Genomic DNA, 17,392 nt, shown 5'->3' on the forward strand with positions numbered 1-17,392 from the left:
TTTTATTTATTCTATTCTATTTTTTTTTAATTTTTTTATTTTTTAAGAGATTTTATTTATTTATTCATGAGAGACACAGAGAGACAGGCAGAGGGAGAAGCAGGCTCCATGCAGAGAGCCCGATGTGGGACTCGATCCTGGGACTCCAGGATCACACCCTGGGCTAAAGGCAGGCGCTAAACTGCTGAGCCACCCGGGCTGCCCTCCCTTTTATTTTATTTTACTTATTTATTTTTTAAGGTCTCCCTTATAAACAGTTTTCCCTACATCTACTTTCCTGGACTTAGACTACAAAGTATGTATTTCAATGTGTCTGACTGACTGCCTCCAGAGAGAAAAGCTACAAAGAACGTGCATTTCAGGGCCAAATCATGTGCAGTTGTTTACAGCAACAGAGGGAGGCTGGTTTTCACCTGTGGAGAGCAGTGACTGGGAGAGATTACAGGTGAGGTCCTGGAGGTTCCTGCATCTGAATCCCAGCTCTGCCTCTAGCTGAGGGACCCTTGCAAACTACTTAACCTTTGGGGCTTCCATTTCTTTGCCCATATAAGGTGGGATCCTAATGGGAACTAACTTATAGGAGTGTTGTGAGGATTTAATGTGTTACTCCAGGTAAAAGCACTTAGAACATTAAGCCCAGGCACATGAAAAGTGCTTATAAATGCTGACTGTGAGTATGGTGACTGGAGAGTTAACAAGATGTTTTTCTTACTTTTAAAGCCATCAGTGTGTAGAGGAGGCATTATATTTCCTCTTCTAATCTCTCGCATTATCTCCTTCCCTTCACAGTTAGGGCTTAATACTTATGAAAAGAATAACATGTTTGCGTGTGTGAGTACATGTGAAAATTAGCCAAGGCTGAGAAAAATGTCGTAGATAAGATATATCCAGTCTTCCTCTCTGAGCCCAACAAATATAGACCCTTAATTAATTAATTTTTAAAAATATTTTATTTATTTATTCATGAGAGACAGAGACACAGGCAGAGGGAGAAGCAGGCTCCATGCAGAAGCACAAACTGGGACTCGATCCCGGGACTCCAGGATCACGCCCTGGGCCAAAGGCAGGCACTAAACCACTGAGCCACCCAGGGATTCCCAATATAGACCCTTTAAATTGTGTGTGTGTGTGTGTGTGTGTGTGTATATATATATATATATATATATATATATATATATATATATATATATATATATATATTCAAATCTCCATTAATAGTCTTTAAAAGTATTAAGTGATTATAATAGATGAGATTCTTTAAGTGCTTACTATTCACCTCAGACACGTATATTTTTAAAATCCTCAACACCTGCCCTGTGAGGTTGGTAGTGTTCTATCTTTTACAGCAGAAAAAAGAGCCACAGAGATTAAGACTTTGACCCAAATTAAGCAACTAGTGACTGAAATACCCCAGGACTCCAGAGTCACACTAACCTCTGCATGGCACAGACTCCTACGTGGTTTATGAAATGAATTCTAAGTCACTTCAGAGCTTTTACACACTTGGTTTGTTTCCATACTTCTTCAGGGGACTTGATAGGTTCAATATTTCTCCACAGGAGGAAGATCTGCATTCTCAAGTTCCTTACGAATCTTTTCTGATTATAAATTCCAATACATGCTTATTTATAGAACATTTGAAATTACTCCATAGTGGATACTGGTTGCTTTTGCTGCCTTGGATCTGTTCCTAGTCTTAGAAGCAGACCTAGATTTTGCTTTCCAAAGGGGAATAACCTCTCCTCCATTTTCAGTCCTATGGTTTGGGCTGGATTGTCCGCTTCCCCCACCTTACAGGCATATATCCTGATTGGTTTGAGACAAATAGTTATCTCATCTTGTGGGCCTCAGCAACTGATTCAAGAACTGATAAATAATTTAATAAGAGCCAGTGGGATGTGAGGAGAGATCTGCCAATGTCTATGGGAAGAGAAGCTTGCTCTGTCAATAGAGGCAGCTGCTAACAGAAACTTCTCTTGGCTTGAATGTGATGTGAGATCTGGAATCCTGCAGCCATTCTGAGACCGTAAGGTAGTGCCTACAACCACCAAGCCAGGGGACCAGTGGACACAGAATGAAGGTAAAACACACAGCCCAGGATGTTATCTGGGCTGCAGTTATCTATCCTTGATGGAAGCTATACCTCAGACCTGGGATTTTGTTATAGGAGCCAAAAAACACCAACCACCCTCATTTTGTTGTTGTTGTTTAAACCAACTGAACACGGACTGTCCATCACCTACAAATGAATGACTCCTAACTATAAAAATAAAGAATAAAACATAAGGAAAAATAGAAAAATGTACGTACTATCTATATGTAGGCATAATTCCTTCAGAATCACGTATTGTTTGCATATTAAAAATCATTTCACATATTTTATCCTTTCCTAAATGTTATCATAACCATAACATTTCTATAAGTCATAAAATATTTTCATGGACATACTTTCTCACAGCTATCCTGTATCCTACTGTATGAAGGACTAGAAGTAGGATATCTTGGCTGAGATATTTTTATATATAATAAGTAAATAAGTAATATAAATATATATTTTTGTAATATATATGTGACTAAATCTTTACTGACTTCTCTTACCATTTGAAATACTTCCTTATTAATGGTTTTTATAAGCTGAATTAGTAGATTAAAGCACACGAATATTTTTGACTCGTGATACTGCCAAACTGCTTTCTAAGAGGCCAGGACAGCTTAAAATTCTTACAGCCTAGGTATGAGAGGAGCTGATCACTGCCCTTCATCCTCACAAATGCTGAACCTTCTCACTTGAGAGGTGAAACACTGTATCTCATTTAAATGTGCACTGATTTAATTAATATTGAGATCTGACATTTGCCAGGGTATTTTTTTTTTTATTTTGTGAAAGAGTATTCTTGTTCTTTGCCTCCTTAGCTCTTGAGAGCTTTGGTGTTACCTTAGGAGTGATCTGGACTTTTTATGTGTTGAAGGTATTAACCCTTTGCCCTAGTAGGTAACAAATTTCTTCTGTTTTTGTTTTGGGACGCTTGGATGACTCAGGGGTTGAGTGTCTGTCTTTGGCTCAGAGTGTGATCCCGGGGTCTTGGGATCGAGTCCCACATCAGGCTCCCCAGAGGGAGCCTGCTTCTCCCTCTGCTTGTGTCTCTGCCTCTCTCTGTGTCTCTTATGAATAAATAACTAAAATCTTAAAAAAAAAAAAAAGAATGCTTTTGATGTGTGGAAATCTTTAAAGATTTTCTTTTGAAATGTCTTCCATTGCTGTAATGGTTAGAAAGTCTTCTTATATCTAGAGATTGCATATTCATTAATATTTATTTCTAGTTTGTGGTGTTACCTTTCAAATATTTCTGGAATTACCATATGTGTTCATAGTATGGTTTGAATCTTTTTTTTCCAAAGAGCTAACAAGTATTCCATTACCATTTATTAAATAATCTTTACTTATCCCACTGAGTTTAATGCCTCCCTTCTCATATATTAAATTATTATTGATATGAGGGCCCATATCTGGGCTTTATGCCCTATTTTCTAATTTGGCTATTCTTGAGCCAATAAAGCTCTCAATATATTATTATCATGTTAATATGATTTTATTAATAAACCCAAAATTAATTTTATAAGTCCTGATATTTTAAAATATTATCTTTTTATCTACAATCATTTGTTCCAGTCTTCTTTTATATCTTTCAGTAGTTTTTACGTTTTCTTTGATAGTTCCTATTATCTTTTTAAGGCTATTCCTAGACATTTTATTTTAGTTGTTACTGTTGGAAAATTTTAGTATTCTTAATGCCTCCCATTTCATCTCTTTACCAGAAACTGGAAAATTCGGACCCTCTGATCTGATTTCAACAGATGAAGTGAAAGGAACTGGAAGAGCCACCATGAGTGGATAGATACTAAGGTTACTCCCTGTGGGGCTGAGTCGTTCTGGAAACAATTCTATGAGGCTACATAGTTTGCAGTTTGCCTTTAGTTTCCTGGATATTTACAATTAGATATTAAAAATCTGTGGCCAACTTACCCAGAATAAGACAGCACTTGCACAGAGGGTTACGCGTATACATTTTCCCCAGGTAGTAAAGGGAACATGCTCTTCTTCCTTAAAAAAAAAAAAAAAAAAAAAAAAGTTTAGTACTCTGGTGAAATGATTTTTTTTTTTTCCCTCCCGATTGGTCTCTAAATCCTAGACTGATTTTTTTTTAAAATTAGTTTTCAAACATAGCCCCTTTACTTATAACTGCCTTTTTGGGGGGTTAATTTCAGACATACACAAGGCATATGCAGTGTTCATTTTAATGTTGTTTTGGAAATGCAAGCATGAATAATAAGCAGTTTAGCTGCCATGACCTCAGCTCAGGATCCCGGGTATCTGACAATGCTAAGCTGTAGAACTACATTCCTGAGCTTGTCTTAGATTTTAGACACGGCAGCAATGAGAGCTCAGAGCCCATTGCAGCACAGTAAGTTCCACAAGTGTCTGCAAATACTGGGTATCCACTATGTGTTTCTTGGTTGAGCTTTATATATTAATTTGATATAGCTAAGAATTTTTAAGAGTTTCTGTGGCCCATAAGCATATATTTAATTTTTAAGAGAAGAGCTCAATACTTCTCAAGATTTACCTGGATTATACCAGCAGCTGTAGTATAATAATAATAGCTACAAAATACTTAACATGACATTTACTCTACGCCAGGTACTATTCTAAGAAGGTTTTACACATTAACCCAATTAACCCTTAGGATAACTGTATGAGGAAGCAACTCTATTATTCCCATTTTATATAGTTGAGGAAACTATGGCACAGAGAAGTCAAGTCATTTGTCGAAGATCATTCAGCTTATAAATTGCTGGGTTGAATCTGTAGGCAGCCTTATTCTCAAGACTTCATGACCACACTCTGGGCTCTCTAAACCAGTGGAGGATACATTAGCAACAAAAGCACAATGAAAAAAAAAAAACAATAAGGAAAAATGAACCTTATCCTCAATTTTTTAACAAGCAAAGTTTCAATGGAAATTAAACTTATTGGTGATTTTAAATTACCAAATTGTCTTTTCTTCAGTACTTCTTCTATGTTGCCAATATTACAAGCTGTTTTTTTTTTTCAGTATTTAAAAGGTTTTCAACACTTAATTTTATTTAAGTTTCTGCTTTCATTTCTGAATGTATAATCTTTCAACAGCACATGTGTGACCCCATCATCTTCCATAGTAAACAGTGAGAAGGATTCATAATGGGAATTGTTACATTGTAAAAGACAAATGTCACCTTCTGTTGATAATTGAACCTCACTTTTTCCCATTTATAAAATGAGGAGGTTGAAATGCTCCCTCCAGTCCCTTTTAGTGTTGGCATTCTATAAATCTGTGATTCAATTTATAAAATCTATACTTGGGGATATTTTCCGATGCTCTTGGTAAAAGCATTTTCTTTCCAAGAATTATTCGTGTTCAGAATTGACTGTCCTTATGCGGATGACGGAAAGTACCATCAGCTCTAAATTTTCTATGTTGATGGAAGGGAGCAATAATGCAGATGATTCAAAAATTATCTTTCACTGGCTTTGGAATATTTATACAGAGAGATATAGTTTTATTTTATTTTTTTATTTTTTGCAGCAGCAGGAGAAACAAATTTACCTTTCCAATTACAGAAAATGCCGAGCACAGGCCTAAACTTAGTTGGACTTGAACAAATGTTTCCCTTCTTCCTCTACCCTTTCTCTGACTTTAGGAAGAGAGCCACACAACCTTGTGTGCATCCCAGCCAGAAGGTGGAGCAGTCCCAGAGGCTTAGTGCAAAACAAAGGCCAGCTAGTCTAGGATGAAAAAGGGGCCCTGGGATCCCTGGGTGGCGCAGCGGTTTGGCGCCTGCCTTTGGCCCGGGGCGCGATCCTGGAGACCCAGGATCGAATCCCACGTCGGGCTCCTGGTGCATGGAGCCTGCTTCTCCCTCTGCCTGTGTCTCTGCCTCTCTCTCTCTCTGTGTGACTATCATAAATAAATAATTAAAAAAAAAAAAGATTTAAAAAAAGGGGCCCTAACAATGAGGGGCATGTGAAAAATTGAGAGTCAACTACAAAATCCAAGGTGTCCTTCCTAACACAACTATGTCACAGAGCCTAAGCTTTCTTTTATCCATTTTTTTTATTGATATGAAAGAAAGGACACAAACCAAATACATCTTTTCTTAATTTTATGTTGGACTCTAATTTTTTTTTCCAATTTTACTTTTATGATGAAAGAAGGTGTCACATTTATCTCCTATGTCCACTGTTACCATTCTAAGCCATACTTCTTCACTTTGGTTGCACATCAGAATCACCAGGGAAGCTTTTAAAAATCCCTGTGCCCAGAATATACCCCAGGCCACTACGTACCACCACAGTATATAGTGATGGGGTCTGGGCATCAAGCAAGACTTTTCAAGGTCTTGACGATGATTTCAAGGTCTTCAAGACTTTCAAGGTCTTGAAGGTGATTACATTGTACCACCACGGTTGAGAACCACTGTATAAACGGATATAACATTCTCTTTACCTGAGTAATCTCATTGATCACCACGTGAGTACACTGTGCCTCATATTCTGGCCGGGGTTGCTCTTCCTGCTGTAACTCGACAGTGTCCCATTCATACTCAAGTTCTGCCTGGCGCCGTTTCCAAAACTCCAAAAACAAGGTAACTAAGAGAGAGAGAGAGAAGAGGAGCAGATGAATCATCAATGATGACTAATGCTTCAGAAATCTGTGCTGAATTATTAATTATTATAATTACCCATAACACTTTTACATACAGTAAGTAGAATCTAACTTATAGTAATACGAATATTTAAAAGAGAAAAGTTATTTTTTAAAAAGATGATATTGATAATTTATTCAACTTGTGAAAACAGCCACGGGAAAGGTAATAACATGATGGTCAGAAGGCATGTGAGTGTGTCTAATGCTAAGGCGTCTGCTACTAGCACTTTATTGCCAACTACAAAACACCAATAACTACCATAACTCAGAAACCGTTTATGGTCTGTTCATGCATATATCCCTCACTCTCTTCTTTCCTAAGGGCTTGAGGGGGGCACTTTAGTGGTCCCCAAGTCTTTACTTACCACCACTAGGCCACCCTAAATTAAAATAATAATATTCTTAAATATGGAAAACTGATATTTTCTCAACCTTGTATGAAGTATGAGTAAAATAATTTTTAGAAATCTTTACTATTGGGCAGCCCGGGTGGCTCAGGGGTTTAGTGCCGCCTCCAGCCCAGGGCCTGATCCTGGAGACCCAGGATCGAGTCCCACATCAGGCTCTCTGCATGGAGCCTGCTTCTCCCTCTGCCTCTCTCTCTGTCTCTGTGTCTCTCATGAATAAATAAAATCTTAAAAAAAAATCTTTACTATCTTTCAAAGCTTGTAATTTAAAATACTAAATAAAGACAACATTAAATGTTGACTGAAAATGTAGTTTCAGGGTAAATCCCCTAGACCTTTCTTTCAATCAGACTGGTACCCCTAAGCCCTTCCTATATAGAAATTCTGGATTTACCACTGTTCCACACACAAGTATTTTTATGTGCCAAAAATAAAGAGAAAAAAGGCACAGGCCCTGCTTCATGGAGCTACAGGGTATGTAGGAATTATGGTGGTGTGCCCGTTACAGTAGACTAGTGAGGGTGATGACAGGTGGCTCTGGGAGCACAGACGCAGAACATGTGCTCAACGTGGAGCCGAGGCTCTCCCTGAGGCGGGGACCCCTGCAGCTGCCTGGAGATGACTGACTTGGAGTTGGAGGTGAAGGTGGGACATGAGTCCCCATCCCCCACTGGGGGAGCTGCCCATGCAAAGGCAAGGAAGCCAGAGAGTCAGATACTCTCCAGAAACTACAAATATCTGGAAGTGAGTGCACAGTGTCATGAGGAGGGTGGGGCAGACAGCGGAGATCGCAGGGGCAATCACAAAGGACTCTAGGCCTGAAGATACCTGTTTGTTACCTAAAGGTAAAGGGGACATTGCAAGTGTTCTAGAGGACTAGAGGCAGGGAGACCTGCTGTACATGATGAGTCGGCTTGGGTGGGGAAGAGAGAGAAGACAGAATGTTTGGCAGGTAGGATGGTTACATGCAAACGTGTAAAGGGGAGGAAGAGGTCTAGGATGCCAACAGGGGTTCTGGCTTGGGTGATGCCCTAAATTCTAATGCCATTACCCAGGGGGAAGGGCAGTAAGAGAAGTGAGCCTAGGAAGACAAGTTTAGTTCTAATTAAGTGCCTCTGGGCCACAGGAGAGACATCCAGTAGGTAGGTAAAAGCCTGAAACTCGGGAGAAAGATCTATGCTGAGCTGGAAACCTTGCAAAGTAGTAACTGAGGCCATGTGTGGATGGGATCACTAAATGAGAGGTAGAGGGGTAGCTTTCCCCCTGGCTGCACATGAAAAGCACCTGGGAGCTAAAAAAACAAAACAAAACAAAAAACACTGAGCCGAGGAACCATCCCTGAGTTTCTGATTTTACTGGACTAGAATGAGGCACTGGCATTGTGTTTTGCTTTCGTTTTAAAGGTCTACTGTCAGAGTTGAGACCCGCTGGAGTAGACAGCAGAGAGAGGCCGGCCTCTTGTCCTGCAGACCACATGTGGGCAGCCAGAGGTGCGGGAGGAAATCCTGGGCTGTGGCTGTGAGCAGCGTGATCGCGGCACTCCCCAGTGGTGAAGACAGCTGAAATGGGTAAAGTACTCCCTTCCCAGCAGTGTTTGTTTGCCTTTCTAATTTTCCACTCACAATGAGTGAGAATAGAAATAAGCTGGATGTTGGAATCAAGGTCAAATCCTGGTTTGGACAATTAGATGTGTGACTACTGGTCAACGTGTTCCAACTTTCTGGCCCCCATTTCCCTTTCTGTAAAATGGGGGCAACAGGACCAACCTCACAGGGCTGTCGTGAGCTTACTGACATAACTATGGAAAAGCCCTCATACCCCTCAGCGATAATTGCTATTACTCTCATTTTAGACACAGAGAGAGGCACAGGAAGGTTAAAATACCTACCCGAGGTGGTTTTTTTTTTTTTTTTTTTTAGACAAAATAAGATACAGCTTTTATTTGAAAGTTAGCGACACAGAACAAACTATCCCAACAATAAAAAAATAAAAAAAAAAAAGTCTGAGTTGAAAAAAGCAGGGAATGGACCACCTTCCCTGCAACCCTTCCATGTTTTATTGAAAAGAAGAATGAGGAATATGCCTGATCGAAATCCCCTCCCACAAACAGTGTGTTGGCTGGAAGTGGTCATTAGGTCTCATATGCCCACACAGGCATTCTTGGCTCTAGAGCTCAAGCTGTGTGTACGCACTATGTGGTCCTGCCTCAAGCTTCTTGCTCCTTTGCCATGATAGGATATCGGAAGGTCAATTCTACAAAACCTTTGGGTATTATTTTGCAGGGTCCAGGGAAGACACTGATCATGTACTATAACCACCCAAGGTTTTAGCCTGCTCCTGGACCACATCACTGCTGACTCACGCTGCTGTGTGTCCCAGACTGGGAGCCCCAGGACCTCGGGGGACTGTGCATGAGCCCAGACAGGAATTTCCTGTTCTGGGTCTTTTGATCTTTCTCCCTCTGGTGGGGAGCCCTGCATTTATGTTCTCCGGCAAACCACACACACCACGAGGCTCTTGTTGATTAGAGAGACACAGTTAGGACTCTTACATCAACATGTAATGAGAGAAGAGGGAAAGCTGCCTAGGATCTTGGGAATCAAGAACAGCTTGTCCTCTTAATCATGGTATCATTTCCTGTAAAGGACGTATGCATCACATGGAGACAGCCACATTCAGTGTTGGCGCTTATATCCAGCAATGTCCAAGGACAAGGGGCACATTCTAGCACATGGTAGTGTTCCAGTCGCTGTAAGTCTGCTGCTGGAGAGCTGGGGCATTTTACTGGGCCTTGATTATTCAACCCTCTTTACTCACAAAGCTAAGTAAGTATGGCAGGTGAGCTTGCTCAGCCTTTATTCCAACTTCCCAACTAAAAGACTAGGTTAAGGGACCCCTGGGTGGCTCAGCAGTTGAACATCTGCATTTGGCTCAGGGTGTGATCCTGGGGTCCCAGATCAAGTACCACATTGGGCTCTCTGTGGGGAGCCTGCTTCTCCCTCTGCCTATGTCTCTGTGTCTCTCATGAATAAATAAAATCTTTTTTTTTTTTAAAGACTAGGCTAAAAAAAGATAATTTTTTTTTCAGCCTCTCTTGAAGCTAGGGCTCCCTAATGTGATTTTATAAATGTCCAACAGATGCATTTGTGTGTCACTTAAATCAGAACCTGAGGTGAATGGTGGCAGAGGTGGTTGCAGGAGTTGCATTATTTTGCTGGTGTGGATGGTGGTGGGAGCAGTATAGTTCTGGAACTGGCAATAGCTGTTCCCTGATTTCCAAGTGTAGCTGGTTAGGGCACCGCCCTTCCTGATTCCCCAGCTCTCCATAAGCCAAGGGCTTGGTGTTTTCCTGGAAATAACTAGGCCCAGCCCAGAACTCAAAGGTGAAAATTAAAAATGCAGCCATGCAGCCAAGAGCCTGGAGCCAGGGAGGATCCAGAAGTAGGTAAGAAGTAACAAGGAATAAGGAGAAGTGGATTTGTTAAGGACTGGCACTTTAGCCTTGGGTTGATGTTTAGGATTTGAGTCTGTATGAATGGGTGGCCTGGCTTGGCCTAAAAGGGTGGACATTATTCAGGTAAGTACATGATTTTTACTACATTCATTAAAAAAGGTTTCCAACCCTAAACTTTTAGAGTTCCTAGGGAGTAGAAAAATACTAGGAATACTCTAAATACTCTAACAGATCTGGGCACACAAGAGACGCTACAAGAATATGAATGGTTGTGATATAAAAGACTTCACATGATCCTCCTGCCTCTTCAGCCTGTGATTTCTGATTTTCTGTAACAAGGTTCACAGCAGTGGTTCTCATAAGGCAGACATAACAGGAAAGGCAATATAAGACACTTCAAATAAAGACTTCATCATACATACATATCCTTAAAGATACACATATGGTGCTTCAAGCAGTGTTGAAATGTTTTCCGCATTCTAAAATCTGATGACATCAAATCAGCTGAAAATGCTTAAGTCAGTTCCATAAACACGATGTAGTTAATGATCATAGAAAGCAAGGTTAGCTAGGAAAGGGAAGGTTTGTCTTTCCAATACCAAAATTAATTTATATTTTTGCTTTATTTAAAATGTATTTCGGGGTGCCTGGATGGCCTCTGACACCTGATTTCGATTTAGGTTGTGATCTCAGAGTTGTGGGATTGAGCCCTGGGTCTGACTCCCCACTCAGCATAGAGTCTCTGCTTGTCCCTCTCCCTCTGCTTCTCCCCACCTGCTGGTGCTCTCTCTCTCTAAAGTGAATAAATAAAATCCTAAAACAAATGTATTTCTAAATTAGGACTTTCAACATCCATCAGTATATGGAGTTCAATAGATATGTTAGAATTTTATACATTACAAATCAGTGCTGAGACAAAGGTTAGGAGAATAGTTAGAAGTGACCACCACCCATGTGTTTGGTACTTGGGCTCTTACTGGGGGGAGAAATGAAATGACATATTTTACGATAGAGGAGTACAGAGGATTGTAATCCAAGAATTTGATCTTTATTCTTCTGTGTGTCAAATATTAGCTAGTGTTTGGTATCTAAGCAAGAACACAGCTAAATGTCTGAAGGACAATAACTTTGTAGATAAGTGTGACCATCTTATAGTTCGCTTTATCCAGGAATGGCAACTAAACTCTAAAAAGTGTCCAGAACAGCTGGATCATCTGTTCTGTGATCTATTTGGTAACCTCAAATAAGCACAACCACTGCAAAAGAGAAACATCCTCAAGGACACCTAAAAAGAACCGTGAGCTGCATGTGTTCATGTGCTGTCTTCTCAAGAATAAGAGACTTGAGTCATTTTCTTCCCCCAACTATCTATGGCCTGAGCTTTATTTCCTGCTTGACCTACACAATAAAATTGGAAAAGATTTGTCTTTGAAAATGGAATTATTTTCTTCTATGGTTGAAAATTTACATCAATTAAACATTTAAATATCTGTGTTTAAAGAAAATAATTGCCTCCTTACATCAATGATGCTATTCAAAGTAAATAACTATAGTGTTAAAACATCTATGTAAGAATTCTATTCTTTTGGACTACATCTATTTATTAAATAGAATTTATTACTTACTATTATAAGAGTAACACACACTTACTAAATACTCATATAAAAGAGTATAAAGAAGAAAGCATACCTGTAATTCCTGTGTTGCTTCCCCTGAACCCCAACATCATATAAGTCAGGGTGGATCAGGGCTGAGGGGACCATTACAATAATGGCTCCCAATGAACCATGCCTCCCTGTCCAAGCCCTTGGGTAGTCCTCCAACCTCCTCACATTGTTGGCTTGGCAATAACCTGCTTTGGTTGATGGGACATTCACAGACTTGATGCAAACATACGTTCAAAAAATGTCTGAGAAGTGGGGCTTGTCCTCTCTTGCTTCTCTTTGGAACCTTAAAACCACCAGGTGAAGAATCCTGGGCTAGTTCATTGGAGAATGAGACATCACAGAGAGCAAGATGCACCAGCCCAGCTGAGTCCCATAGACCAAACCAACCTGGCAACTGCCAGACCATCTACCCCAGTAGAGCTGCTAGCTCATTGTGCACATCGATTGAGTCAGCACATGACTGGAGAACCTCCCAGCAGATGCAGAGAATCATGAGAAATAATAAGTGTGTGTTTTAAGCAACCACATCTTGAAGTAGTTTTTAAAGGTAATAACTCATACAATGGCCTTAAGAGTTGTAAACGTAGTCATAGGGGAGCTGAAGCTTAGGCAATCCAAGGTCCTAAAAGTGGGCTACTTTGATAGCTTATGTAAAACTGTGAAATGTTACTAAATTAGCTGCATGTATGATCTTAGAGTTTTTTTTAATGTTAAGATGCAAAAGTAAACTGGAAAAATAAAAAAGGACAATAACTTACCCCATACCCCCATAAACACTGCAAACACTAGAGTTCCAAAGCTGTCAAAGATGCACAATTTCTGGAAAATACAACAATGATATATAAATGAACCATGTTTTCTACTCACTAGAATTCAGCCTATAGGCAATGCTTTGTATATTCTAAGTCTGAATTTCTTTAAAAGCTGATACCTAATTTAACAATCACCATATCTATTACATACTTGCAGATGGGATTTCTTATTTTGAAAGCAAACAGCCTTTGCTGCATTTACCACAGTGCATTTTCCAATGGAATCTTTCCATATCATGATGAAGAAATTGGCATAGCTGCTAAGAGTTCATTTGGTTTAAGGTCTCTATCAGACTTTTGAATAATGGCCTCTTCTTATAAGCTGTCAGAGTCAACTCGCAGTAGTATAGCTCTAAAAATACAATTAACTCGAAGCAACTTTTAGATTTACAATTTGCATCTTATTATCATCTCATCCTGGTCACAGGGTAAGTTACTGGGTTCTTACTTTTCTTGCTAAGAAAAGCACAAGGCTGGGGTTTATTCTGAGATGGTTCTGGCCAACCAGAGTTCTGTTTTTCCACACTCAGTTATGGCTTTTTTACCATCAGTGACAGAGGTTTCCATGAGATTAAGGATGCACAGGGACCATTGCTGACATTACAATGGGTACAACCATGAACAAATAGATGACACACCTGTACAAAGAAGACTTTATTCACTAGTTCTGCTAAATTTCTTTCTTTTTTGGGGGGGCGGGTAGTATAGAAATAGCCTATCTCCCTTTAGGGATTCCTGGAAAATCTTTCAAGCAGTTACTAATTTTTCCCTAGTGAGCATTTTTACATATCCTAAAACATCTACAAACTATAAAGGTACTGGAAAAAGTGGAAAACATGTAGAATATCAACTTTATGCTAGATTATACAGATCATATGAAGAGTGAAGAAGACAGTGTAGAGAAAGAAGCTATGGGATTAAAAAAAACTCAACTTTTCAATTGCTAATGAAAATTCAAAGTTGCTTGTAAGGAAAACTCTAAGTAACTTTTTTGGTTACCCTTTATATACTGATGTAAAGTTGGTAAACTTTCATCTATGTGAAAATATGTTACTTTCATAAAAGAATATCCACTTAACCATCATCTTATCCATGTGTTTTCCAAGGCACACAGATGCCCCTCAATCCTCTATCTGGACCCTGATCAGAAAGCACAATTCCAGACTGTTAACCCAATTATTCCTCTCAAAAAATCAGCTCAAGGAAGACAATTAATAAGTGAGTGGCCCTTCTGGAGAACACTGCTCTCCACCTATTCCTCTAGTCCTGGCATCCCATAGACCAATATTTTAAATCTGTCAGCTTTGACCCTTAAGGAACCATAGATCTCATTTAATGTTATGTCTTATCCCTCAATGAAAACTATTGTTAAGAAAAGTCCTATGCTGGGGATCCCTGGGTGCTCAGCGGTGTGGCACCTGCCTTTGGCCCAGGGTGTGATCCTGGAGACCGGGGATCAAGTCCCTCGTTGGGCTCCCTGCGTGGGGCCTGCTTCTCCCTCTGCCTGTGTCTCTGCCTCTCTCTCTCTCTCTCTCTGTCTCTCATGAATAAATAGATAAAATCTTAAAAAAAAAAAAAGTCCTATGCAGAACTGTTCCATGTGTTATAATGCTATTACTGAAGATTCTGTCCACTGCTACTCCCTGGGATCAATGCAGGCCTCTCTCTATCTGATACCTCCCTACTGCCCTGACACTTCTGAGTATCTTAATCCATAAGGAATAAAACCCTACCTAGGAATCCTTTGCCCTACCATGTTGAGAAAAAGCCAGTGGAAGTTTGTCTGTCAGTGTGAGAGAGGAAAAAAAAAACAGAAGCAGCAAGAAAAAATTAGGTTTATCACTAATGCCAAGATCACCCGGTTGCCTGGCTCAAGCTAAGGGATGTGCCTTGCACTCCTAGGAGATGGAGTTAGGTGGCATGGATGAAGTTACCATTTTTGCCATATTTGTGAGGATTGAGGACTTAGGGGAGAAGGTAAGGAAGGGGCTTTCATGGTAAAAAGCTTAGCTTAACTTGCTTGGCAAGAGGGCACAGATGGGGAAACACAGCTGTGTTAAGATCAACCCCAGTCAGTGTCCTGTTAATCCCATGGAACAGGAAAGAAAAGAGATGGTTACTTATGCAGGGCATGATGTTTTAAAGCAGAGGAACCAATGAAAATCTACAAAGTGACCATTTGCTGTGTTTCTTCCTGCAAAGGAACAAAATCAAAATTTTATAACAATGTATTTCCGAGAACAAAATATTTCAAGTTAACACATTTCCCTTTTATCTTGCCAGCCAAAAAGCTAAGAACCTTATTTAATGCTCAATCACAAAAAACAATATTAATCCTGATTATTTCCATAACTGTTCCCTCATTTCCTTGATCCTAATTTTCTATTTCTAATTTATTAACCCTTTTAGCATTCCCATCCATTAGCAAATATTTCATCTCTTTCCAAAAGAAAGAGGCATATATAAATGTATGAGTGAAGAAATGATTGAGCTAACCAACAGAAAAACATGGAAAGCTGCTTTTTCTCCTCTTTAAAATTTCAAAAATTTAATTCTTTTACTCTTGCAACGGGAAGGAGGAATATGAAAGAATAAATCGCTCTAACAAGAGTCAAAGGATTCTTTAGGGAATTCGAATAAAAGATTCATTTTTTCCAAAACAATGGAAAAAAATGTACACAGGGACATACTTGAAAGTCACATGTTTAAGGATGAGGTGGTAGAAGAGAAGATCTGAAAAAAGACATGGGGGTGTGGTGTTTGAAAGAGAATTTCTTATGGAAAATGAAATTTCCAATTGTTCTTGGTGGAGTAGTTTGCCTCTGGTATTGTCATTGGCATTTACCTTAAATCCAGTGTCCAGGGATATGCACTAACTAGTCACTTTTATGAGTCAACATCACTGGAAGGCATCTATCTTCTCTCCTGCTAGCTTCAAGTCTTACTTTATGTGATTTATGATAGATTTTTATAGTCTAGAATTTGTGTTGGTTTCTGGGGGAGAGGCGATGAAAACTATTTTAATTCATAAATTAAGAGTAAAAATCCATGTGCTGACAATACCCTGCAATCATCTTAATTAAATTGCAGAACATTTTTCAAACACAGTGCTCAATTTGTGAGTGAAATGGCTGACACTACTGTCAGCTGGTGAGGAACACAGAAATGGCAAAAAAATGCAGATTGCTGTTGATTTCTGGCTTTGTCAGTTAGTAGGTGGGTGACCTTGAGCAAATTATTTAATCTCTCTGACCCTCAGTGTTTTAATCTATAAAATGGAGGTAGTCTGCCTGTTGTGTCATAAGTGGTAAGTTCAAGAATCTTGCAAAATATAAATTTTTAGTGATATCATTATAATAGCAAAGTATTTGGTTTAAATAAGATTTGGATGGAGTAGGTTAGAATATTCTGAAGTCATTCAAAGATTCCTAAGCTTTCATGGCGGAACAAGAGGATAGAAAAAAGATCACAACGCGGGAGAATGGTAGGTCAAAGTTGTCAGGAAAAATCTCTGAAGCAAGAGGACTATCTTTCTTCCCAACTAGAGTTTCTGGGATACCTTTCAGTAAGCTACCTCTAGTCCCAATACTTGCCCTAAAACTCTTGGATTTTAAGAAACCATATAGTTCAAGATCATCAGCATGTTTAGGGGAACCAGATGTGTTTTGTGGGAATGTTTTGGGACAAAGTGACTGTCATTTATATACAAAGCCCTTCTTATGCATATTCATAGATATAGCCTAAATCTCATAATTAGGGTTTAAAAAAAAAACAAGCATAGTTTCAGCACACCTTGAAAGTGGAAAAACATTAAGTGCAAATTTCAGGTTTCTACTCATTTGAATTGAGGAAAATACTTATAATAAGTAAACCTATTATACAGTATTCATGAGATAAGCTGGCTTTGAGATTTTTGCTTTGATTACTTCAAATACTCCAAAATTTCAATTCTGCAGTTCCTCACTGTCCCACCTGAAGATTTTAGATAAGGCTTTTCATCTCAATTTACTACTTGTGAAAGAGAAATAAACACATTCCACGTCTACCTTTCAGAGTGTTTGGAGGTTTATTTGAAAATTACCTTTCTGAATTTCACAGAAAAAAATATAATTCCAGGCTTTGCTAAAATTATTAGAAGAAAAAAAACTTTCATTATTTGCAAATGTTCAGAATAACAAAAATTACCTTTGAGGACTCGCAAGTACTATTGAGTTTCCAGAATGGACAAATCTTATCACACTGAGGACACATGATGATCTTGCCACCAATATCAGGATGACAAACTTCTTTGCTAAAGAGAAAAGCA

At 39.2% G+C, this 17,392-nt stretch overlaps 1 protein-coding gene across 2 annotated transcripts in view; it reads right to left on the reverse strand.

Moving 5' to 3' along the window:
- Positions 1–17,392, reverse strand: part of ANO6 (anoctamin 6) — a 184,795-nt gene that overhangs the window by 32,152 nt on the left and 135,251 nt on the right. For both annotated transcript variants that reach the window (XM_072765493.1, XM_072765492.1), the window contains 4 exons: positions 17,272–17,377; positions 13,033–13,093; positions 6,546–6,688; positions 4,025–4,102 (listed from right to left, as the gene is read on the reverse strand). In XM_072765493.1, coding sequence (XP_072621594.1) covers positions 4,025–4,102; positions 6,546–6,688; positions 13,033–13,093; positions 17,272–17,377 — 388 coding nt within the window. The remainder of the gene's footprint in view (positions 1–4,024; positions 4,103–6,545; positions 6,689–13,032; positions 13,094–17,271; positions 17,378–17,392) is intronic.

This window comes from Vulpes vulpes, chromosome 8 (genome assembly GCF_048418805.1).
Source record: "Vulpes vulpes isolate BD-2025 chromosome 8, VulVul3, whole genome shotgun sequence".
NCBI lineage: Eukaryota > Metazoa > Chordata > Mammalia > Carnivora > Canidae > Vulpes > Vulpes vulpes.